The 26029-nt window shown below is 40.1% G+C and overlaps 1 protein-coding gene across 1 annotated transcript in view; it reads left to right on the top strand.

The window, feature by feature from the left end:
• LOC140732658 (dynein axonemal heavy chain 8-like) overlaps positions 1–26029 on the top strand; it is a 952247-nt gene that overhangs the window by 520752 nt on the left and 405466 nt on the right. Inside the window, exons 39-42 of the mRNA XM_073055351.1 lie at positions 4311–4415; positions 5054–5215; positions 11257–11481; positions 23090–23262. Of these exons, the coding sequence (XP_072911452.1) occupies positions 4311–4415; positions 5054–5215; positions 11257–11481; positions 23090–23262 (665 nt within the window). The remainder of the gene's footprint in view (positions 1–4310; positions 4416–5053; positions 5216–11256; positions 11482–23089; positions 23263–26029) is intronic.

Raw genomic sequence — 26029 nt, 5'->3', positions numbered from 1 at the left:
GAAAAGACACAACAGATGAGAATTCTTGCAAAGAAGAACCTAAACTCAAGAGGTCTTCGAGACACAGAGAAAAACCTAGAACTCTAACTTATCCTGAGCTAGGAAATCCTTAAGTGACAAGAGTTCAGTTCCTTTTCCAAGGTCTGAGTTCAGCTATTGTAGAGTCTCTTCCAGATTTCACATATGCTCAACACCCCAAATCCATTACAGTGCAACCTGTAGCTGTATGCAAATGGACTTGCACAAATTCAAAGGGGAAGGGTGTAACCCAGGTTAATTAAACCCAAAGATATAATGTTATAAAACTCCACCTGTAGAGGGATGAAAATGAGGTTTACCAATTTTTTTTATTTTTAAAAAGAGAACTTGAAAAAAATATCTATGCCAGAATGAGATGTGACTGACACAGGAATGGACAAGTGATAGAGATGCAACAACTATAGAAACTCACTAAAGATAAAAGCTGTTAGAAGTGGAATTAGTAGTTCCCTACTTACTGGAAATCCTCAGGGTGAAAATCCTGGAGGAGAGACAATATCGAGAAATGATTTATTGAAACTACGGCTATAATGAGCACCAGTTATAGCAAGAAGATATCAGCAGAGAGTAGTATCCAACATCTCTACCATGTAACCGGGAATTAGTACTACTAAATTATACCAAGGGATTTGGTCAGTTTTTTTTTTGTGTAAGTTTTGTGAATGGACTTTCCATGGATGTTCCACCATTTCATCCAACGAACCAATAAACAAAATAGCGAGCAGCCCAAGATTGAAGAACCAGCACGGGAACAAAATGTTTCACAACGTAGAGGATTTAATATGGTTGGATGTATATGGTTATTCCTCATTCAAAGGACTTGCATTTGATTTTCTGGAAGTACTGATTAATTTTACAGAGATTTTGATAAGTTACTGAATGAGATATACTTTGTTTAGAAGTTGTGATGTTGGGGAATTTGTTGTGAATGGAATTAAACTGTGTATATATATATAAAACTTTGGGGAGGGGTGGTTGAATTTGAATTTGTAGATATCCTTACCTAAACTGAAACTGAAGTTAAACATGATACTTAATAATGAGAATTCAATTAGTTTTCTAACTAACTAGGGATAAATAAAAAGCAAATATTAGTCTGTAAACCTTTAAATCGGGAATAACACTAGATCTAATTAGTTAGAGAAATTGGAGTAATAAAGGTTACTCTAATGAATCTCACTGATTCTGACTAAAACAGAATTTGGTTTCCATTGATATCTGAGATTTGGAACCTAAACAGAGTGTTGGAATTTTGAATTGTTCTTACTCATGTAAATATTTTGTATATATTGCTATTTTTATAAACAAAACTTGCCTCTAGAAGTATGTGTTTTCTATTCTCTGCCTCCTTCCAATATCTAGAGCTTCTGATGGCCAACTAGTACCTAGTGTAGTACTATGTAATTTGATTTTCTCAGAAAGAGTGAAGCAACTAGACACATGAGATAAGACAAGCACTGCACAGGTGTTACAGCATGCTTGACTCATAGCCCTCTAAACCTTTGTAATCCACATACTTATTTTGATGGCTTTTAAATATTGCTCATGTGCCTATCTCAACCACTATTTCTTACAGCTCAGTCAAATATGCACCACCCTTTGCTTGAAGAATCTGTCCTTGGTGCACCTTTTAAATGTCCCATCTTTAATCTTAGACTTGTGCCTTCTTGTATTTAACACCCCTTACCTTAGAAAAAGACTGTACTTTCACTCTGTCCATGCCCTTCATGATATTATATACCTCTATAAGGTCAACTTTAAATTTCTTTTGTATTCCAGGAAATGAAGTCTGAGTCTACTCAATATCTTCTTGTAACTCAGACCCAAAAATACAGGCAACATCCTAGCATATCTTTTTTTGCACTCATTCTAGGTTAATAACATCTTTCCTATAACAGGCTGACCAAAATGGTACACAATACTCTATGTGTGGCCAGTAGACTGTATTTCAAAGAGTGAGTTGCTCGAGAAAACCATGAGGAAATCTAAATGATTAATGACTCTCATTAAACAGCAATTAACCAATTCAAGTGCTCTGAAGACCTCACACTCAACAGCTCCCCACATAGGCCTGAAAATCTCATTACATTTCCACCCTATCTACTTGTAACACAACTTTCAACAAATTTCACTCCCAGGGCCTCTGTCCCTAATGTCCCTGCTGGACATTAAGAACTTAAAGTAATGCAGGTCTACCCCATCAGCAAGTTGCTTATTGGCTGAGAAACTGAAGGAGCAGGACTTGACTTGGTACAGATCATGCTGCTGCCTGTGTCAGAGAGGTGTCAGATGAATTGGTGCGCAAAGGTGTGTGCAGTCTAACAGCAAGTGATCATCTTATTCGCTTTTTTTGTGATCACATGTTAATGTGGAATGCTGTAAGTCTGATTCCCTGATTTATTGGCAGATGGTGGGGAGTAGTATGCCCTCAGTCTTAGTGAAGACTAGGCCTCAAGCCACAGTATTACCTATTTACAGCAGACCAGGAAAGAGGCATTTGAGTCTTTGTGCTCTACCAGAGGAGGTGTGGTATCTGAGCTGGAGCTGGTGCTGCATCCCAGTGATCACTTGGCAGAAGACAAGCTGTATTGTGTTTGACTGCAGACTGCTGCAACATTCATGGACTCAGGGTCCTGTACTATATATTTTTGTATGTGACTGTATTTTATTGATATCATAAAAGTGCTTGCTACCTTATGTGTGCTATATGTGCCTTGTGCTGGTGCAATTGATGGTGCTGAGTTTTGCACCTTGGCTCCTGGTTAATGCTGTTACATTTGTCTGTATTCATGGGTATTCAAGTAAGGTTGAATGGCAATTAATCTTGAACTTGAACTCTATTCTGTAACACACTCCAGGACCCCACCATTCACTATTTAAGTCATATCTTGATCTGATCTCACTGAATGGCTGCTTACCATTCCTTCGCCTACATACCTAGATCATCTAGATCCCCTGTAATTTTTCATAACCTTCTACGCATTATCTACAACACCACCTATTTTAGTATCATCTTTTTTTTTAATTTGATACTTATTTTTATCAGAAATTACTTTCATGACAACTTTTATTATTAATTTAAATGTTTTATCCCTTTAAAGAATTTAGTTGAAAGAGTTTGTATTGCTGTGTCATATCTAGAACGTCTGTAAGCAAGTAAGTAAAATCTGGATTTTTCCATATTCTGCTTTGCAAGAATTTAGAAAATCAATTTGTAGTTATAAAGCAAAGTGATCTGAAAATAATGGAGGTGGGAGATATTTATGTAACATCTCTTTGTGTATTAAATGTCTTGAAATGTTTGAAGGTTGAAATATAAGGAATATCTGATCTGATGTTTGCCTAGAAGTGAACCTCATCAGCAATTTTAAGCAACCAAGTAGGGGTTTTGTTTGTCTTTTTAAATTATTAAGGAAAGTGCTCTAAATTTGAATTTTATCAAGCTACAAAGCACCAAAAACATTCATTAGCAAGCTCTAAAAAAACACAAACCCATCTTGAAAATACTACTATTTCAACAGATGATGTTGAAATGTCAGTTCTGAAAGCTGGTGTGTTAGGCTTTTCTGGAAACTGTTTGTCTTGCATCTGCACTCAAAGTTACAGCAAGTACACCCACATCCATCCAGATGATGCTAGATTTGATAAAATTAATTTAAATTGTTTTATTCTGTAACTGATGGATCGATTTTAACTTAATACACATAGACGATAAATGGGGATGTATTGAAAGTCATAAGTTCCTCCTAATAAATGAACAAAGATTCAATAGATTAATAGCCTTGGTGAGAGACAATTATAAGTTATTTTATACTGAGCTAAAATTGGAGCCCTCCTCAAAAATTTTGATGTACTGAAAAGCCTAACTTGAAAAGTTTTGTTAGCCAAAGTGCATGGAAATAGTTCCTTCACACACTGAGTCCACACTTACCACTGAGCATACCTTAACACTAATTCTACATTAATTCCATTTTATTTTTGTTGATTTTCCATTCATCTATACACTAGAGGAAATCTAAATGATTAGTCTACTACTCTGTGTGTCTTTACACTGTGAGGAAACTGAAGCAGCTAGAGAAAGCTCACAAGGACAAGAAGAGGCTCCGCTCTGCCAGTTGTCCTACTATGCCCTCCTTCCTGTACAGTGTACTTTGGTGACTGCTTTAAAAAAAACAGGTTTCACAGTACATTTCTAAATAAGCCCAATACAGTTTATGTACTTGAACCTAATTCTGTTTAACGTCTTTAAAATGTCTTTTTTTTTTGTGCAGGCACACTTAGCAGGAATATTTGATAATGTGAATAAAGTGGCTTTCCATCCAAAGGATTATGATCGTATATTGGCTGTCATTTCCAGGGAGGAAGAACAAATTCATGTAAATATCTATCAGAGTTCATTCAGATTTAGATTATTTTAAGTCCTTGATCCAAGTAGTTTGAGGGATTTTTTTTTTAAATTGTTCCAGTTGGATATGAGGTACCTGGCTCAATTGAAGCTAATTTTGCTATAGTTTATAATGTATTTCTACACTGCTTAGAGATTTAGATCTGCAAATGTGCAAGTTTCTGTCCACATTTTCATATGAATGTAGCTTTAATATTATTAATATATTAAATCCTCAAGCCATTTTAGAGTTCTACCATTTCTCACTAGTCACCACCCTCCCACCTTCTGCAAGCTATAAGCTTTTTTTTTGTGTGGGAGTATACTGATTGATCAATATGAAAATTATTTGACCAAGACGATCTATTAGTGGCAAACAGAATTCCCATTCCCATTAGTCATTGTTACTACAAGGATAACACTGATGTATCTGTTTGTTTGGTATCATTCAAAGCTTAAAAATGAAATATATAAGGTATATTATATTTTGATTTGACAAGCATGTAGATATTCACATGCATGTCTCAAACATTTTAAGAAAGATATTCAATATAAAATGTTGTTCATTAGCATTAGTAATTATGTTTATTCATTAATTTGCATATTCACTTTTTATCACTTCATGTTTAGTTGGATACCCCAGTGATCGCAAAGGGCCCTGTGGAACTATGGTTAAGTGACCTATTGAGTGCACAACAGTCTTCATTACACACCGTAATCAAATTAATGTACTACAGCTTCAGTGAACCAGACTTCCTGCTAATACCTTTCCTCTATGAAGCTCCTGGTCAGGTAAAGCAATATGTGAATTCACTCTTCATCGTTAAAGGGTCCCGTGGATAGCCTGGGTAGATCTAATGGTGTAAAAAGGCAATTATTTGAACCATTTATCCATGTCTCCAAAGTGTCAGAAATTGGAACTGGAGTTGGTTTGTTATTGTCACATGGTTCGAGATACAGTGAAAAGCTTAGTTTGCTTATTACTCATCCAAATCAGATCATTACACTGCATTGAGGTAGAACAAGTTAAAACAATAACAATGCAGAATAAAATGTAAGAGAGAGTGCAGGTAAACAATAAGCTACAAGATCATAATTGATAGATTGTGAGCTTAAGAGTCCATCTTATCATACTAAGGAACCATTTAATATTATAACAGTGGGGTAGAAGCTGTCCTTGAGCCTGGTGATACTTGATTGAAGGTATCTTCTGCCCAGTGGAAGAGAGAAAAAGAAGAAATGTCTGGTATGGGTGTGGTCTTTGATTATGCTTACTTCTTTACCGGTGAGAATTATAGACAGAATCCATGGAGGGCACTGGTTTTCATGATGTCATGTGCTGTGTCCAGAACTTGGCAGTTTCTTGTAGTCATGTGCAGCACAGTTGCCAAATTGTTATGCATCAAGATAATGATGTTTTCTATGATATATCAATAAAAATTGAGAAGGGTTGACAGGGAGATGACAAATCTCTTTTGCCTCCTGAAGAAGAACAGACATTAGTGAGCTTTCTTGGCTGTAGCGTATACATGGCTAGACCAGGACAGGACAGTGATATTCACTATTAGGAAACCGAAGCTCTTAACCCGCAATCTCAGCATTGTTGATGTGGACAGGAGCATGGGTACCTTTCCCACTTCCTGAAGTCAATTATTATTAGCTCTTGTTTTGCTGACATTGAGAGAACGTTTATTGTTGTGATATCATGTTAGTAAACTCTCTAAATTCTATCCATACTTCTTTCTACTATGGTAGACTGCAAACTTGGGGGTGGAGTTAGAGCAGAATCAGTCATGAGTGTACAGGGAGTAGAAAGTTGAGGACACAACCTGTGGAGCATCAGTGTTTAGAATAATTGTGTTAGAGTTGCCACTGCCTATCTTTACTGATTACAGTCTGTTGATCAAGAAGTTAAGGATCCAGCCTTAGAGGAAAGTGTTGAGCCCCAGGGTCCTGAGTCAGGTGATGAGTTTGCTTGGAATTATAATATTGAAGGTGGAGCTGTAGTCAATCAATAATAGTCTGATGTAGGTGTGTTTACAGTCCATTCTCCAGAAATGTGCATAGGACCAGGGACATGCCATAGAGCTGTTTCAGCAGTAGGCAAATTGCAGTGAGTTGAAGTTGTCTGGAAAGCTGGAGTTATTGCATGCTACGACCAGTCTCTTAAAGCACTTCATAATGGTAGATGTCAAAGCCACTGGGCAGTAGTTGCTAAGACACATTATCCTGTTTTTCTTAGGTATTGGGATGATAGTTGTCTTCTTAGATCATATGGGAACCACAGATTGAAGAAGGGGAGGTTAAAAGTGTATAATATCCTTGCCAACTAATCTGCACAGCAATGTTCTATACCCTAGACTTGAAAGTGCTGACAATACATTTCTTCATAACCCTTATATTAAGTAATTTTGTTAACCTATTTTCTCATGTGCTCAGCCCTCTCCTTTGCTGCTGTCATCACCCACCGCTTCAAAGAGTTAAACCTTGACTCTTCTGGCAAGCCGTCTGTTCATCTCCAGCTTTATTTTCTTCACCAAAATGATTGAAAATGTAGTTTCACAATATGTGCTCATCTTTCCTGAAATTATTTTTTGAATCTCTCATCAAGTTTCTTCCCCTGCACAGTAGTTAACTGATTCTTGTCAATATCATAGATTCATAGAGTTATATAGCTTAGAAATAGCCCAATGTATCCATGGTGACCAAAATGCCTATCTAAGCCATCCTATTTACCTGCATTTGACCCATATCCTTCTAAATCCTTTCTGTCCATGTACCTGTCCAAATCATGAACATCCTGTGAAATAATGACAAAAGTATCCCTCCTTTTCTTCTTAATCTGTTTGTATCATATGACACAGTTGACCATATTGTCACCTTGCTTTACCTCATTGTCTATCACTGTCTTGGTGGTAGGGGGGTGGTGGGTGGGTTACATTCTTATGTATCCAGACATAGCCAGAGAATTTTCTTCATGGGCTCTCTTTGTACAGCAGCTTGAGAGGCAGCTCTTTGATCCCTCCTATTGTCCATCTACTTCCTATCTAAAACATTTTCCAGACTATGTTTTGGTTTCCATGTATGTATTGAAAATGCCTTGCTGTCCCCACCTCACCTGACCTTTCCCGGTGTCTATAAGCTGCCACTCTATTTGTCTAAAAATTTTGCCAATAAAATATCGGGAATACCAATCTTCTTGCCTGAACACCAGCTCCATCTCACTCCTTGTAATTTGGGGTCCACAGACTTCTCACTTAAAAGTAAGGGTCCATGGCATAAAAAAGGTTGGGAACCCCTGTTATAATTTCTTTGAAACTGAATTGAGCTTTTCACAGCTTTGGTGCAATAGAACTAGCTTCAGACCATATCGTATTAAAGTATGTATACTATATACAACCTTCGAATATGTCTTCTTACAGGCAGCCACAAAACAAAGAAACCCAATTGAACCCATTAAAAAAAGACTGTTAATCACCCAATGTACGAAAAAAGGAACAAATCATGCAAACATTAGAAAGCAAACAAATAACATTCAGAGCTAAAGTTCACAAAAGTGAGTCCAAGGCTATGAAGCCAGTTCATTGCTGCATCCATTCCAGGACCCCTTAGTTGTAGACCACTGCCTCAGTTCAATGCAGACAAGCGTATTTGGAACAGCAATCTGAATATATGCCCATCCCTCATCCAGCCCCGACATCCCGAATTTTTCAATCTGGCCCAGCACTTAAATCGCTGAACATCAGTTCATTCCTCGCTCTTGAATCTGGGCCCTACTGTTTCGATTCAGCCCCAAGTTCACTCCAGCAATGGCCAAACATCAGGTTGTTCCTCACTCATGAGCCTGGGCCCCGCCGCCTGGATTCAGCCCGTACCCGACCTTTTTCAATCTTGTCCAGTGCTTAACTCAGCCAAACATCGGTTTGATCCTTACTCTCGGGCCAGGGCTGTGCTGCTTCATTTCAATGCTAATTCAGCTCCAGCAAAGGCCAAAAATTGGCTCGTACCTTACTCTCAGGCTTGGGCCTCACCGCCTGGATTCAGCCACTTCACAACCTTACTGCACCTTCCAGACTCCAGTTCACACTGCAAAAATGCCAGGTCGTACAGGCGATTCAAAAGCACAACTCCAGAAGGAAAATTACAGGCCACTGATTGCAGTCATCATTGTCCAGAAAAAGTGTGATCAACAGAGTAGTTAGTAGCTTTGTTTGCTGACAGTAAGGTGTTACTGTGTCGCACCAGCACCATCTTGAACCGGAAACAGGTACAATATTTGCAAAAAAATGGAATACTTGTAACAATTAATGACAGCAATATTACTGAAGCAAAGAGCATACAACGTCCTAAATACTAAAGCCCTTTATGCCAACCATCACAGACTTGTTCATAATAATATATATAAATTTAATTTAACCACAATTTGTAGCATACTACGCGATGGCAAATCAAATGCTCAAACCTCTTCTTAAATGTTGCAGAGTACTTGCCATCATCACCCAATCAAGCAGTATGTTCCAAATTGCAGTCACCTTCTGGATGAAAAAACTCTTTGTCAGATAAAGTAATGTTATACAGCAGGGAAACAGGCCTTTAACCCAATAGTCCATTCCAGCCAAGATGCCCCATCCAAATTTGTCTCATTTATCAGGGCTTGTCCCTTAACTGTCTAAATATTTCCACAGTAGTAGAACTCCTCCCTACTTTAAACCTATGCCATCCAGTCTTGGACACCTCATTATGGGAAAACGTTTCTTACTATATTCTGTATCTATGCCTCTCATAATTTTGTGTACCTCCTTCAGGTCTCCCCTCAGCTCCTTTGCTCCAAGAAAAACAAAACTCGGCCCTAAACATCAACTGTTTGCTCTTTCCATAGATGCTGCCTGGCCTGCTGAGTTCCCAAAGCATCACGCGTGTTGCTTGGATTTCCAGCATTTGCAGATTTTCTCATGTTTGTCAGCCAATCCACTCCCTCCTCATGACTGAAACATTCCATCCCAGGCAACATCCTGCTGAATCCCACATGTGCTTTCTTCACCATCTTAACTGTCTACGCTGTCACTTTCAGAGACTTTAAATTTGTTCTCCCTTTGCTCCCTAGGGCCCTACTATTCGTGGTAGGTGTCCTACCCTTATTTAACCACCTAAAATGGATCACTTCAAATTAACCTTTTATTGCTGTTTTACAATGGGAATTTTAATAGTCTGGCTTAGTTTCCAGTCCAACTAGGACTGAGAGAACCTGAATGCAGAAAGAACATGTCAAAGAAGTAAAAGTCCAGTGAAAGAAACCAGAAGGGTTGTGCCAAAGGAACAACCCTTTTAGATGCCTCAAGGTCTATTCTGAATCTCTGAAGAACATTAAATCCAAATCCTGAGATTTCAAAAGCGTACAGTTGGTGAGGGACAAAGAGGACATGCCAAATTTCTTTAGCTTTCTGAGGAAGTAAAGTTGTGGTGAGTTTCCTTGGCCCAGGACAAGCTATTGATTATATTCATTGCGAGGAACTTGATACTGTCCACCCCCTCAGCCTTAGCACCATTGATGTAAACATGAGTGTGTGCATGACCCCTCCTTTCTTCCTGTAGACAATGACGAGCTCTTTTGTTGACATTGGAGGAAAGGTTGTTGTCATAACACCCATATTACTAGATTGTCTATCTACTTCCTGTACTCATAACTCTTTGAGATATGGCCCATTACATTGGTAGCATCTGCAAACTTTCAGATGGATTTAGAGCAGAGTTAGGCTACACATTCGTGAATGTACAAGTAGTAGAATACAGGCCTGAGGGCTCAGTCTTGTGGGACACTGGTGTCAAGAATAATCATGGTGGAGATGTTGCTGTCTGTCCTCACTGATTGCAGTCTTTTAATCTGGAAGTCAAGGATCCAGCTGCAAAGGGAGGTGTTGAGTCCAGATTTAGGAGTCCAGGTCTTGGTGGAGCTATAGTCAATAAACAATAGAGTAACATCTGTGGATTTACTATCCAGATACTACATAGGTGATTGCAGTGCAGGAAGATAGCATCAGCCATAGACCTATTTCAATGCTAGGTGAATTGCAGTAGGTCAAGTTTGTCTGGGAAGCTGGAGTTAATGTGTGTGATAACCGGCCTATTCATGGTTGTAGATATCAGAGCTACCAGGTGGTAATAAGGGACATTACCTTGATTTTCAGAAGAGACATGGGACGCTCAGAGGAAAGTCAAGCAAAACCATATTGAATCACAGTCATTGTGCCTATGGCAGTTGAAAACATTGTCACTGACTTTTGGGTTACTATTGTGTATTAATGTGATAACAGTGTGTGACTTTTGAATTAGTAAATAGAATGTAAATGAAGGAATACATATACTGGCAGAAGTATATATCGGTACGTTCATCAACATTGACAATCAAGATGAAACTTTTTGGGAATTGGGGCCAAGACTTTAGAGCCTCGTTCCAGACTCTGGCGTCTCCATTCACTGATCTGCACAACCACTTTTGAACACTTTCTGAGTCCTCCACCAAACTGGGACTCTTATAGCAATGCAATTTTATATGCATCTGTCTTCCATTTTGCTATGAAGGGCAACCAATTTGCATTATAATATTAACCATGTTTGCATCCCTTTAAGAGGTATAAGCCTGATATCAGTTAGCATTCTTTAGTTTCTGCAGGTGTGAAGAACAGTATTATTGTCATTTGGATAAAGGTGATAAAGTTCACAGGTATCAGTGCATTTCCCTTTTAGCAATCAAGGTAGATCAATACATATCACATTGGAATTTTCTCTGGTCCATGTTTTCTGTACATATGGTCCTTGTTTCCTTTTGCCTACAGGTGGGAATTTTAACTATCCAGATACTATGGACACAGGACTCAGAGGAAGCAATTAAAGCTTCAAAGGACAGTAAAAAAATCATGCAAACTACTAATCAGAAGTTCCTGGAGCTGCTAAATTCACTGATCAGTCAAACAACACGTGACCTGACTAAGTTTCAAAGAATCCAGTTTGAAACTCTTATCACTATTCATGTCCACCAGAGGGACATATTTGATGAGTTGGTATGTGAAAGAATTGTACTTGAATCTTGATTCCAGTTTTTGCACTTTTATATTGTTGATTTACAGCAATGATAAATTAACTTCAAACTGCCATTGCATTTGACATTTACAGAGAGACAGAGTACCAAACATTTTTAAAGAAATTAAACATTCTTATGAATTATGCTTAGATTTTATACCTTTACATTTGTTGGATAATTTAGTAAGTTGGAAGGATTCTGTGGCAAATGATGTATTTTGGAAAAACTCCCTGGATTTTTAAACTGAGACTTACTAATTCTCTTCAGATGAATGTAATAGGCTATAAATATTCCTGTATATACCAGCTGGACTAACACAGACCACAAGTACTGCAGCAGTTCAAGAAGTTAACTCGGCATGACCTTCTCAAAGGCAACTAGGGGTGAACAATTAAATGCCACTTCATCCTGCAAAACCCATATCCCTTGAATGAAAATAAATGCTCAATACCACATGAAAACCGAACTCATGGGCCCTGTCCGTACTTCTAGGGTTAGTCAGATCTTATCTATGGAGTGGGATATTGTTTGGGTTAATAGTAACTTAGCTAGGGCCAATAAAAATGTGAGGTTTAGGTGCAGTGGCCATTGTGTGCTTGAACAGTGTTAGAGTGGTCAGGCTTTAGCTCAACAGGCGTGGGCAAGAACAAGTGCAGGCTAGAACTTAAGTTTGAGAAATTAAAGGTATAACAAGAGTAGGCAAGATGGCAGTTCAGTTAGTAGAATGCTCCTCCTCTGAGATGAGAGATTTCAGTGTACCTACTGATACTTTATTGTCACCAAACAATTGATACTAGAGCATACAATCGTCACAGCGATATTTGATTCTGCGCTTCGCGCTCCCTGGAGTACAAATAGAAGTAAATATAATAAAAATTCAAATTATAAATCATAATTAGAAAATAGAAAAGGGGAAGTAAGGTAGTGCAAGTCAGATCCGGATATTTGGAAGGTACGGCCCAGATCCAGGTCAGGATCCGTTCAGCAGTCTTATCACAGTTGGAAAGAAGCTGTTCCCAAATCTGGCCATACAAATTTTCAAGCTCCTGAACCTTCTCCCGGAGGGAAGAGGGACAAAAAGTGTGTTGGCTGGGTGGGTCGTGTCCTTGATTATCCTGGCAGCACTGCTCCGACAACGTGCGGTGTAAAGTGATTCCAAGGATGGAAGATTGGTTTGTGTGATGTGCTGGGCTGTGTTCACGATCTTCTGCAGCTTCTTCCAGTCTTGGACAGGACAACTTTCATACCAGGTTGTGATGCACCCTAGAAGAATGCTTTCTAAGGTGCATCTGTAAAAAATTAGTGAGGGTTTTAAGGGACAGGCCAAATTTCTTTAGCTTTCTCAGGAAGTAAAGGCACTGGTGGGGTTTCTTGGCAGTGGACTTTGCTTGGTTAGACCAAGTCAGGTCATTTGTGCTATTCACCCCGAGGAACTTAAAGCTTTTGACCTGATCCACCTGCGCACCACCGATGTAGATGGGGTCGTGCGGTCCACTACTCCTTCTGAAGTCAACAATCAATTCCTTCATCTTGCTGACATTGAGGGATAGGCTATTGTCTTTGCACCATGCCACCAGGTTCTTAATTTCCTCTCCGTACTCAAACTCATCATTACCCAAGATATGGCCTACAATTGTGGTGTCATCAGCAAACTTATATATTGAGTTCAATGGAAACTTGGCTACACAATCATGGGTGTACAGTGAGTACAGCAGGGGGCTGAGTACACAGCCTTGTGGGGCACCAATGCTCAGAGCGATTGTAGAGGAGAGCTTGTCCCCTATTTTTACAGCCTGGGTCCTGTCTGTGAGAAAGTTGAAGATCCAGCTGCAGATCTGAGTGCTAAGACCCAGGTTCCAGAGCTTAGGAATCAGATGATTAGATATCCCTGATGACTACATCTCCTGACTGACAAGGTCAAGAAACTTTAGTTGGATGCACTCCGGACTATTGGGAAGCTAAGAACTTTATAGATGGGACTTTTACTAAGGTGGACGCACCCAGAGTGCAGGTTTCAGATAGTAGATGGGTGACCACAGGGAGAAGTAGAGGGAGTAAGAAAATAGTGCAGGGTTCACCTGTGCCCATTCCACTCAGAAAAAAGTATACCCCTTTGGATACTGCTGGGGGTGGGGGGTGGCACGTGGTTTGAACTAGCAGGGCACAGCAACAGCAGTAAAGCCAGAGGCACTATGGCTGGTTCAGAGGCTCAGCAAGGAAGGGTAAAGTCAGGTAGAGTGATTATGAAAGGAGATGATTGTGATGTGAATGGATTGTCATAGGTAGGGGGGCAGAGAGCAGATTCTGTAGCCACAAAAGAGAAGCCAGGGTGGTGCGTATCCTCACAAGGTCCAGGATTCTCAGAGCGACTACGGAAGATTCTTAAGAGAGACAGTAGCAGGCAGAGGTCATGGTGCACATCAGAACCAACGACACAGATAGAAAGAGGGAAGAGTTCCTGTGCAGTGGGTATTGGGGGTTAGGGAAGAGTTTGAAGAAAAGGACCTTCAAGGAAGCATTTGCAAATGCACTGTTGGCATTCATTTCTAGAGGTATAGAATATAAGTGCAGGGATGTGATGTTGAGGCTCTATAAGGCACTTGTGAGACCACACTTAAGAGTATTGTGTGCAGTTTTGGGTTCCTTATTTTAGAAAGGATATACTGACATTGGAGAGGATTCAGAGAAGATTCACGAGACTGAGTCCAGGAATGAAAGGGTATGAGGAATGTCTGGCAGTTCTTGGGCTGTATTCCCTGGAGTTCAGGAAAATGAGGGGGGATCTCATAGAAATATGCCGAATGTTAAAAGGCCTGAACAGATTAGATATGGCAAAGTTATTTCCCATAGTAGGGGAGTCCAGGACAAAAGGGCATGACTTCAGGATTGAAGGATGTCCATTTAGGATAAAAATTCAGAGGAATTACTTTAGTCAGAGGGTAGTAAATCTTTGGAATTTGTTGTCATGAGCGGCTGTGGAGGCCAAGTCATTAAGTATATTTAAGGAAGAGATAGATAGGTTCTTGATTAGCCAGGGCATCAAAGGATTTAGGGAGAAAGCGGGGAGTAAGGATGACTGGAAGAATTGCATCAGCCCATGATTGAATGGCGGAACAGACTCGATGGGCCAAATGGCCTACTTCTGCTCCTATATCTTATGGCTTTATGGTCTTATGGAAGCAATCTGCGGATTACATATAAAACATAGAAACACAGCAAACCTACAGCACACACAGGCCCTTCAGCCCACAATGCTGTGCCAAACATGTACTTACTTTAGAAATTACTGAGGGTTACCCATAGTTCTCTATTTTTCTAAGCTCCATTTACCAATCCAAGAGTCTCCTGAAAGACCCTATTGTATCCGCCTCCACCACCATTGTTGGCAGACTATTCCATGCACTCACCACTCTCTGCATAAAAAAAACTTACCCCTGACATCTACTCTGTACCTACTTCCAAGTGCCTTAAAACGGTGCCCTGTCATGCCAGCTATTTCATCCCTGGGGAAAAAGCCTCTGACTATCCACATGATCAATGCCCCTCATCATCTTATACACCACTATCAGGTCACCTCTCATGCTCCGCCGCTCCAAGGAGAAAAGGCCGAATTCACTCAATCTATTCTCATAAGGCATGCTCCCCAATCCAGGCAACATCCTTGGAAATCTCCTCTGCACCCTTTCTATAGTTTCTACATCCTCACTTCACACTTGCCTGGGTTGAACTCCATCTGCCACTTCTCAGCCCAGTTTTGCATCTGATGCACCATCAATAACTCTCGGAGACATGAGGCGAGAGATAGGCTTTTATTAGCTGGAAGAGAGAGAGCACTATCAGCAGCAAGAGACCATCACACAACATCCTGGAGATTGAGGGAGGAGCAGTGCCTCCAATCGCCTTTATACAGGGGTCTGTGGGAGGAGCCACAGGAGCAGTCAGCGGGGGGGGGGGCATGTCCAGACAGGTATATGTAGTTCACCACAGCATCCTATCGATGTCCCACTGTAATCTCTGACAGCCCTCCACACTATCCACAACACCCACAACCCTTGTGTCATCAGCAAATTTACTAAACCATCCCTCCACTTCCTCATCCAGGTCATTTGTAAAAATCACAAACAAAAGGGGTCCCAGAACAGATTCCTGAGGCACATTACTGTTCACCAACCTCCGTGCAGAATATGACCCATCTACAACCACTCCTTGCCTTTTGTGGGCAAACCAATTCTAGATCCACTAAGCAAGGTCCCCTTTAATCCCCATGCCTACTTACTTTCTCACTAAGCCTTGCATGGGGTATCTTATCAAATGCCTTGCTGAAATCCATATACACTGCATCTACAGCTCTACCTTCATCAACCCGTTTAGTCACATCCTCAAAAAATTCAATCAGGCTCGTAAGGTACGACCTGCCTTTGACAAAGCCATGCTGACTATTCCTAATCATATTATGCCTCTCCAAATGTTCATAAATCCCACCTCTCAGGATCTTTTCCATCAATTTACCAACCACTGAAGTAAGACTCACTGGTCTATAATTTCCAGGGCTATCTCTACTCCCTTTCTTGAATAAGGAAACAACATCTGTAACCCTCCAATCCTTGGGAACCTCTCCCATCCCTATTAATGATGCAAAGATCATTGCCAAAGACTCAGCAATCTCCTCCCTCACCTCACACAGTAGCCTAGGGTATATCTCATCCGGTCCTGGTTACTTAACCAACTTGATGCTTTCCAAAAGTTCCAGCACATCCTCTTTCTTAATGTCTATGTGCTTAAGCTTTTCAGTCCACAGTAATTCATCCCTACAATCGCCAAGGTCCTTTTCCATAGTGAATACTGAAGCAAAGTATTCGTTATGTAACTCTGCTACCTCCTCCGGTTCCATACACACTTTCCTACTGTCACAGTTGATAGGTCCTATTCTCTCACGTCTTATCCTCTTGCTTTTCACATACTTGTAGAATGCCTTGGGGTTTTCCTTAATCCTGCTCACCAAGGCCTTCTCATGTCCCCTTCTGGCTCTTCTAATTTCATTCTTAACCTCCTTCCTGCTAGCAGTATAATTTTCTAGATCTCTATTTTTACCTAGTTTTTTTTTAACCTTTCATAACCTTTTCTTTTCTTCTTGACTAGATTTTCAACAGCCTTTGGACACCATGGTTCCTGTACCCTACCATCCTTTCCCTGTCTCATTGGAACGTACCTATGCAGAAAGCTACACAAATATCCCCTGAATGTTTGCCACATTTCTGCCATACATTTCCCTGAGAACATTTGCTCCCAATGTATACTTCCAAGTTTCTGCCTGTTAGTCTTATATTTCCCCTTACTCCAATTTAACGTTTCCCTAACTTGTCTGTTCCTATCCCTCTCCAATGCTATGGTAAAGGAGATAGAATTGTGATCACTATCTCCAAAATGCTCTCCTACTGAGAAACCTGACACCTGACCAGGTTCATTGAGTTAGCTAGAGCTCTTGAAGATAGCGGGAGTTAGATAGAGCTCTTAAAGATAGTGGAGTCAAGGGATATGGGGAGAAGGCAGGAACGGGGTACTGATTGTGGATGATCAGACATGATCACAGTGAATGGCTCTGCTGGCTTGAAGGGCCAAATGGCCTACTCCTGCACCTATTGTCTATTCTCAATTACTCCCAGTGCCACATGCTAATAAGGGCAGGAATAGGATGATGGCGCAGATGAATGAATGGCTGAGGAATAATGCTAGGGGCTGTATTTCAGATTTCTGGATCATTGAGATCTTTTCTGGGGGATGTATGACCTTTACAAAAAAGACAGATTGCTTCTGAACCCGAGGGGAACCAATATCCTTGCAGGCTAGATATTCAACACGGGCTGTTGAACCCCAGGAGAAGCTGGATTGGATTCAGAAGAGCTGATCTGGGTGGAAACCATGCTGCTGCGTGCTACTTGGAGGCACTGGAGTTGGTGCCTTCGAGTTGGCACAAGGTGGCATGCAATTAAAGCGTGAGTGACTGTCTTAGATGTTTCTTTTGTGACCACAAGACCCTATTGGACGTTGATTGCCATTGGCCTGCTTCCCTTGTTTGGTGGGGAACAGGTGACGAGATAGCAGTGTCACTTCAGTTGTAGCTAGGACTAAGCCTCAGTCTTCAGGCTTGCGTTGTAGCGTGGCATCTGGGCTTGGTTGGGAGTGGCCTCCAGTGGTGGATCAGTGGAATTACAGGCTGGACTGTCAGAAGGCATCAATTTGCAGGACTTGTCACTCAGGAACTTGGTCTAAAATTTTGTTTTCTTACATTCTTTTTTCCCTTCCTTGTTATTTTGAATGCACATGTATGTTTTTGTACCTTGGCCCCAGAGAAACACTGTCTCATTCGGCTGTATCCATGTATGGTTTGTATTGAAAGGATAGATACATGGGCAGTGTGGTGAGGCATGGCTCTGTTGGTCAAAAATGAAATCAAATCCTTAGAAAAAGATGATGTAGGATTGGAATATGTATAATCCTGGAGTAAAGAAACGTAAAGGGTAAAAAGATCCTGATGGGAATTACATACAGGTCACCAAACAGTAGCCAGGATACAAGATATAAATTTCATTGGGAAATAGAAAAGTCTTGTAATAAGGGCAATGTTATGATAGTTATGGGGGATTTCAATAAGTAGATAGATAGGCAAAATTAGATTGGTTCTGAATCCCAAGAGAGAGAATACGTAGAATGCCTATGAGATGACTTTTTTAAACAGCTTGTGGTTGAGCCCACTAGGGGAAAGGCAATTCTGGACTGGGTAGGGTGTAATGAACCAGATTTGATTAGGGAGCTCAAGGTAAAAGTTCATAAAGTGATCACAATATGATAGAATTCATCCTGTAGATTGAGAGGGAGAAGGTAAAGTCATATGTATCAGTATTATAGTAGAGTAAAGGGAATTACAGAGGCATGAGATAGGAGCTGGCCAAAGTTGATTGGAAGGGGACACTATCAGGGATGACAGCAGAACAGCAATGGCTGGAGTTTCTGGAGGCAATTCGGAAGGCTCATGAAAATACTTCCCAAAGATGAAGTAACTAAAGTATAAAGAGGGGACAAGGCAACTGTCAAACGAGGAAAGTCAATGACAGTATAAAAGCAAAAGGGAGATTATATAATATAGCAAAATTTAGTGGGAAGTTAAGGATTGGAAAACTTTTTAAAATCAACAGAATACAACTAAAAAAACCAAAAGGAGAGAAAAGATTAAATATGAAGGTAAGCTAGCCAATAATAGCAAAGTGATATTATTGAGCAAAAGAGGCAAGAGTGGATATGAGACTGCTGGAAAATGCCGCTGGAGAGGTAGTAATGGGAGGAGGTACAAAGAAATGGCAGACAAACATAATAAGTATTTTGTGTCAGTCTTCACTGTGCAAGACACTAGCAATATGCCAGAACAGGGATCTGTACTGGGTCCAATGTTGTTTGTCATATACATTAATGATCTGGGTGATGAGGTGGTAAATTGGATTAGTAAGTATGCAGATGATACTAAGATAGGTGGCATTGTGGATAATGAAGTACAAAGCTTGTAGGTTTTCAAAATTTGCGGAGAGATTTAGGCCAGTTAGAAGAGTGGGCTGAAAGACTGCAGATGGAGTTTAATGCTGATAAGTGTGAGGTGCTACATTTTGGTAGGAGTAATCAAAATAGGATCTACATGGTAAATTGTAGGGCATTGAGGAATGCAGTAGAACAGAGTGATCTAGGAATAATGGTGCATAGTTCCCTGAAGGTGGAATCTCATGTGGATAGGGTGGTGAAGAAAGCTTTTGGTATGCTGGCCTTTATAAATCAGAGCATTGAGCATAGGAGTTGGGATGTAATGTTAAAATTGTACAAGGCATTGGTAAGGCCAAATTTGGAGTATTGTGTACAGTTCTGGTCACCGAATTATAGGAAAGATGTCAACAAAACAGAGAGAGTACAGAGGAGATTTACTAGAATGTTACCTGGGTTTCAGCACCTAAGTTACAGAGAAAGGTTGAACAAGTTAAGTCTTTATTCTTTAGAGCGTAGAAGGTTGAGGGGGGACTTGATAGAGGTATTTAAAATTATGAGGGGGATAGATAGAGTTGACGTGGATAGGCTTTTTCCATTGAGAGTAGGGGAGATTCAAACAAGAGGACATGAGTTGAGAGTTAGGGGGCAAAAGTTGAGGGGTAACACAAGGGGGAACTTCTTTACTCAGAGAGTGGCAGCTGTGTGGAACAAGCTTCCAGTAGAAGTGGTAGAGGTAGGTTCGGTATTGTCATTTAAAGTAAAATTGGATAGGTATAGAGACAGGAAAGGAATGGAGGGTTATGGGCTGAGTGCAGGTCAGTGGGACTAGGTGAAATTAAATGTTCAGCACAGACTAGAAGGGCCGAGATGGCCTATTTCCATGCTGCAATTGTTACATGGTTAAATTCAAGGGTGTCAGAGGGCAGAAGTGGGTATAGTTGTTATTACTAAGGAGAAGGTGCTGGGAAAGCTGAAAGGACTGAAGATAGGATGTATCTTGCTGGATCAGATGGACTACACCCCAAAGGTCTGAAAGAGGTAGCTGAATAGATTGTGGAGGTATTAGTAATAATTTTTCAAGAATCACTAGACTTTGGAATAGTTCTGGAGGACTGGAAAATTACAAATGTCATGTCATCTTAAAGAAGGGAAGGATGCAGAAGAAAGGAAATTATGAGCCAATCAGTCTGACTTCTGTGGTTGAGAGGATGTTGGAGTCCATTATTAAGGATAAGATTTTGGGGTACTTGGAGACACATGCCAAATTCAGCATGGTTTCTTTAAGGGGAAATCTTGCCTAAAAAATCTTTTGGAATTCTTTGAGAAAATAGCAAGCAGGATAGACAAAGAGAGTCAGTGGATGTTGCTTACTTGGATTTTCAGAAGACTTTTGACAAGTGCTAAGCATGAGGTTGCTTAACAGGTTAAGAGCCCATGGTATTACAAGAAAGATACTAGGATGGATAGAAGGTTAGCTGACTGGCAGCAGGAGGTAAAGAGTCAGAATAAAAGGGGGCCTATTCTGGTTGGCTGCTGGTGACCAGTGGTGTTCCGCAGTATTGGTATTGAGACTGCTTTTTTCACATTATATGTAAACAACTTGGATGATGGAATTTCAAAAGCAAACATGAGGAAATCTGCAGATGCTGGAAATTCAAGCAACACATACAAAATGCTGGTGGAACGCAGCAGGCCAGGCAGCATCTAAGGGTCTCGGCCCGAAACGTCGACAGAGTTTCTCCCTATAGATGCTGCCTGGCCTGCTGCGTTCTACCAGCATTTTGTGTGTGTTGCTTGGATGATGGAATTGATGGCTTTGTGGCCAGGTTTGCAGATGATATGAAGATTGATGGAAGGGCAGTAGTTATGAGGAAGCAGGGAGCCTGCAGAACAGCTTGAAGAGATTTGGAGAATGGGCAAAGAGTAGCAGATGGAATATAGTGTAGGGAAGTGTATGACCATGTACTTTGGTACAAGGAATAAAGGCATAGACTATTTTCTAAATGGGGAGAATATTAAAAAATCTGAAGTGCAGAAGGAATTGGGAGTCCTTATGCAGGATTCCCTGAAGGTTAACTTACAATTTGACTCAGTGGTAAGGGAGGACTTAGTAATTGAGATCACTACACCTCAGTATGTGTGACAGTAATAAACTAATTCACCAACTTAAGAAGAATTAGTAATGTGGAAGGAAGAATCAATAATTCCCTTAACATAGCTATTTGATTATAGGTTTGATGAAAGGTTATGAAGCTGAAGTACAAAATCTTCCTTTACTGATACAAGTGTTAGTTTATCTGCTGATTACTTCCAGCATTTTCTGTTTTTATTTCAAATGTTTGTCAAATCCTGCTTATAATGTAACTGAAAATGCATAGTTGACTGTTCTAACATGTAATGGTGCTACTACAGTATGACTACATTTTAACAGAACAACATAGAACATTTCAGCACTTATAGGCCCTTCAGCTCATGAATTTATGCTGACATTTTAACTGACCTTTTTAACCCTTCTCTGCATAGACCTCCATTTTTCTATTATCCATGAGCCTACCTAAGAGTTTCTTAAATGTCTCTAATGTAGCTGTCTCTACCATTGCCAGTATTTTTACAAAATATCAAAATTCAGTTACATGGTACTTAAGAACTCATTACACAAACCTCTTTCTGGAAAATGGTATTCTCAATGGCTTGAGTTTGTTGGTTTGTTCCTTCAGCCTTTACTATTTAGCTAAGCTAAATAGCTTGCATATCTAGCAAATGTGAGATGGATCATGTTACGGTTCAATTTCTTTGGCCAAATCAAGGTCAATTCTTTTTATTCAAGTTTCTTGTTTAACTTTTTTAAGTTGAGCTGTTCTAAACCACTGTACTGCAGTCAAATATAGGGAAGAACAGTTTCAGCAAAGTAACCAAAATAATACTAAACACAATTCTAGCAAATATATATAACTCTACACTACTGATGGGGTTGACATTAACTGCCCTCTGAAATGACTGGCAAATCATTCATTTCAAGGATCATAAAGTCATACAGTACAGAAGTAGGCTTTTTGGATGACCAAATCCATGCTAATCATTGTCAGCCATTCATATTAACCTCATTTTCCATCACTTGGCCCAGGAGCTTTCTATACTAAGGCAATCTGAATGTTCTATCTAGACACATCTTAAATGCTATCAGCAACTCTGCTTCTACCACTCTCACAAGGGGTATATTCCAGGTACTCAACACTCACTGAATGAAGAAGATATTCCTCAGATTCTTTCTAAATCACTTCTCCCTCACCCTAAATCCATGTCTTCTATTTTTTATCTTCCTCTGCTATGAGGAAAAGTTTCCTACACTCTATCCTACCTATACCCCTCATAATTTTATATACCTCTATCATGTCCCCACTTAACCTTCCTTGTTCTATGGAAAACAAATTTAGCCTCTCCAATCACTTCTCATTACTGAAAAACTCCATTCTAGGCTAGTGAATCTTCTGTACACTCTCTTCACTAATCACGGGTGGGAAATAAATGCTGACTTTGCTACGGACATCCAGGTCCTGAAAATTAAAGAAAAATTTGGCCTTATTTTGGAGGTGTATTAACATTATTGACCTGATAGAGAAGTCATTAACAACTTGTTTTATATGTTGTTGTACACTGAATTGGCCAGTCTGGGAAAAGTAAAGACAAAAGAGGTAGCAGATGCTTGCTTTTAAAACAAAAAATAATCACACCTGAAGAGTTCAGTAATTCAGACAGCAAAAAATGTAAATCGACATTTTAGATGATGACCTTGTATCAATTCAGACTGTACAAATTTATTTGGCTGAATCTCTTGCATAAAAGCTGAAGTTTGCAAATATTGTTGTCATATTTATTCATTGAATTACAAGTTTCTTTGTTGGAAGCAATGAAAATTTGATCTAATGCCACTAACTATGATGTCTACTTCAAAATGTTTTTTTCCTTTGATGGTAAATTTGACTTACTGTGATCTGTCTGATTATAGACTATTCTTTATTGAATATGTTGTAACTTTATTTTGCTGCCTTTTCTCTGAATAGGTAAAAATGCATATCAGAACAGTGACTGACTTTGAGTGGCTGAAACAATGTCGGGTTTATTTTAGAGAAGAAACACTAGATGTAAGAGTGGGGATTACTGATGTGGAATTTATCTATCAAAATGAATTTTTGGGCTGTACTGAACGACTGGTTATCACACCTTTGACAGACAGGTAAGACAGAATCTTTGATGCTTCTTTAGGTTTCTGTGCATTTTTTAAAAAAATGTTCAGTTGATTTATATTTTTGGATTGCTTTATAAGCAGTAGGTATAGCAATGAGATGTTAGAAAGAAAATCAACAATTTATTAAGCTTACAATATAATTTTGCCTGATGTGAGAGGGAGAAGAGAGAATGACTGGGGCAAGAAGGGTCCTGATTAAGTCAGCTGCTTACCAACGCGGTGGGTAGTATAGGTAGAGTCAACAGAGAGGAGGCTGATTAAAATGGTGAACTGAGTAGTGTTCATAACTTAATTTCTTGTGGCCGTGGCAGAACAGTTGCCATATGAAGCTGTGATGTACCCAGATAGGATGCTTTCTACGATACATCTGTAAAGATTACCTTAACCTTCTGATGAAGTATAAAGTTTAGTGGACTTCTTGGCAGTAGCATCCATGTGACTAGACTAGGACATATCAACACGTACAAACAAGCTGGAGGAACTCAGCAGGTCGGGCAACATCCGTTGAAACTAGCAGTCAACGTTTTGGACCAAGACCCTTCGTCAGGACTAAAGAAGGAGGGGGCAGGGGCCCTATAAAGAAGGTGGGGGGAGAGTGGAAGGTGCCAGGTGGAAAACCAATCAGAGGAAAGATCAAGGGGTGGGGGAGGGGAAGCAGGGAGGGGACTAGGACATATTGTGGTTGATATTTACACCTAGGAGCTTGAAGTTCTCAACTATCTTCAACTCAGCCCTATTGATAAAAACAAAGCATACGTTCCACTCTAATACCTGTAATCAATTACCCGCTTCTTTATTTTGCTTATTTTCAGGGCAAGATTGTTGTTCTGGCACAATGCCAGTAGATTCAATGTTTCCTTCATTGATCTAGTCCACTACAATGATATAATCTGAATTTGGCCAAACTGTCATGAGTATAGTAAGGGTCTGAGAACACAACCTTATGTGCACTGGTGCTGAAGATAACCAGAGAAGTGGTGTTGATACCTAAAGTTACTTATTGCTGTCTGATGTTGAGGAAGTCATGTACCCAGTTGCAGCAAAGAGTCCTGGTCTAGAAGTTTGGAATTAAGTTGAATGGAATTTTGCTGTTGTAGGAGCAAATAATTCATAAATAGGAACCTGATGTAGGTGCTTTTGTTATTCAGGTATTTCAGAAATTAGTGGAGGGCAGGGAGATGGCATCCACCATGGACCTAGCAGTAGGTGCGCTGCAAGGATCGAGGGTTTTCTGGAAGGCTGGAGTTAATGTCTGTCATGACCAGGCTCCTGAAGCACTTCACAATGATTTATGTTAGAGCTATTGGGTAATAATAATTAAGGGATGTTACCTTATTTTTTTTTGGCACTGGGATGATAATGTCTTCTTGAAGCAGGTGGAAATCTCAGATTAGAATAGGCAGGGGCTAAAGATAACAATAACTACTCCTGTCAGTTAGTCCCTACAGGATCTGAGGGCTTCATGTGGGCAAATTGCTTTCCAGGGGTTTGCCCTCAGAAAAGCTGATCTGACTTCTGTGATAGTAGCCATGTACAGGTGCATTAGGCCAATTGGGATGGGTGGCATCATTTCTGTGACCTTCTGTTTGAAACAAGCATTGAGTTCATTTCAGAAGGATGCATTGTTGCCAGCACCTGTTGTTTCAATCTATTTTATCAACTTGCACTAGATCCCATCAATCCTAACCTTTTGGACAGTCATGTGAAAACTTGACAAAGATGTCACTGAAGCTCATGTCCACTACTTCTACTGTACTTCTGTTACTTTTTCTGTTACGAACCCCGTAACTGGGTCACTTACCAGCAAAGAGAGAGAGGTCCGTTGAAGTCTGATGGTACTATTTTTAACAGTATTTATTGATAAAAATACACAAAAATAATATCAATGCAAACATACAGATAATATACATCGTCAATACTAAATCTAAAAGCGCGGGTATAATAATAATCAATAAGAAATAGCTCTATCATTGTCTAGGGGATAATGTATTGTCCGATGGAAATATAAAAGTCACTTTAGTTCATTCAGGCTGCAGCCTTTGGTTGGAGTCAAGAGAGAGAGATTTTGGAACTTGCCAGAGTTTCCTTTTTTATGATGTCAATCCTTCGAAATGTTGTTGGTGTCCTTTTCCTTTTAGCTAAGTCGTTCTTCCGTGGTCAGTCCCGCCAATCCCAGGCAACGGGAAAGGACGCACGTGGGCCCCTCCGGCTGTCGCTATTAAACGCTGTCATGGGATTTCTAGTGTTTCTCCTGGTGCGTCTGAAGGGGTTGTTCCCCAGACCCTCTTTTATCCTTACTCACGGGGTCTCAGATGTCAATCAGGTTGGGATGACGCCATCCCTCAACCAGCCCACTTTGGTCATTCCCTGAGGGCTTCAATGAATAGTACAGTACTCAATACACAATTGTAATTAGTTCTATTGACCATGAATCAGCCAACAGCGGTGATATCATCAACAAATTTGTAGATGCAATTGGAGTTGTGCTTAGCCACACTGTTGTGGTGTAAAGAGAATGGAGGATGCTAAGCACATAGCCCCGAGGTGCACCTGTGCTGTTGATCAATGATGAGGAGATGTTTTTTACAGTTTCATACTGAATGGGGTCCGGCAAAATCAAGTATTAAGTTGCAAATGGAGGTACAGAGTCCCAGGTCTTGGAACTTGGAGAGGGATTGATTGTGTTGACTGCAGAGTTGTAGCCAACAAACAGCAGAATGCCATGTATATTACTGTTGTCCAGATAATTGACAAC

The sequence above is a fragment of the Hemitrygon akajei genome, chromosome 9 (assembly GCF_048418815.1).
Source record: "Hemitrygon akajei chromosome 9, sHemAka1.3, whole genome shotgun sequence".
NCBI lineage: Eukaryota > Metazoa > Chordata > Chondrichthyes > Myliobatiformes > Dasyatidae > Hemitrygon > Hemitrygon akajei.
This window is presented reverse-complemented; position numbering and strand designations above follow the sequence as displayed.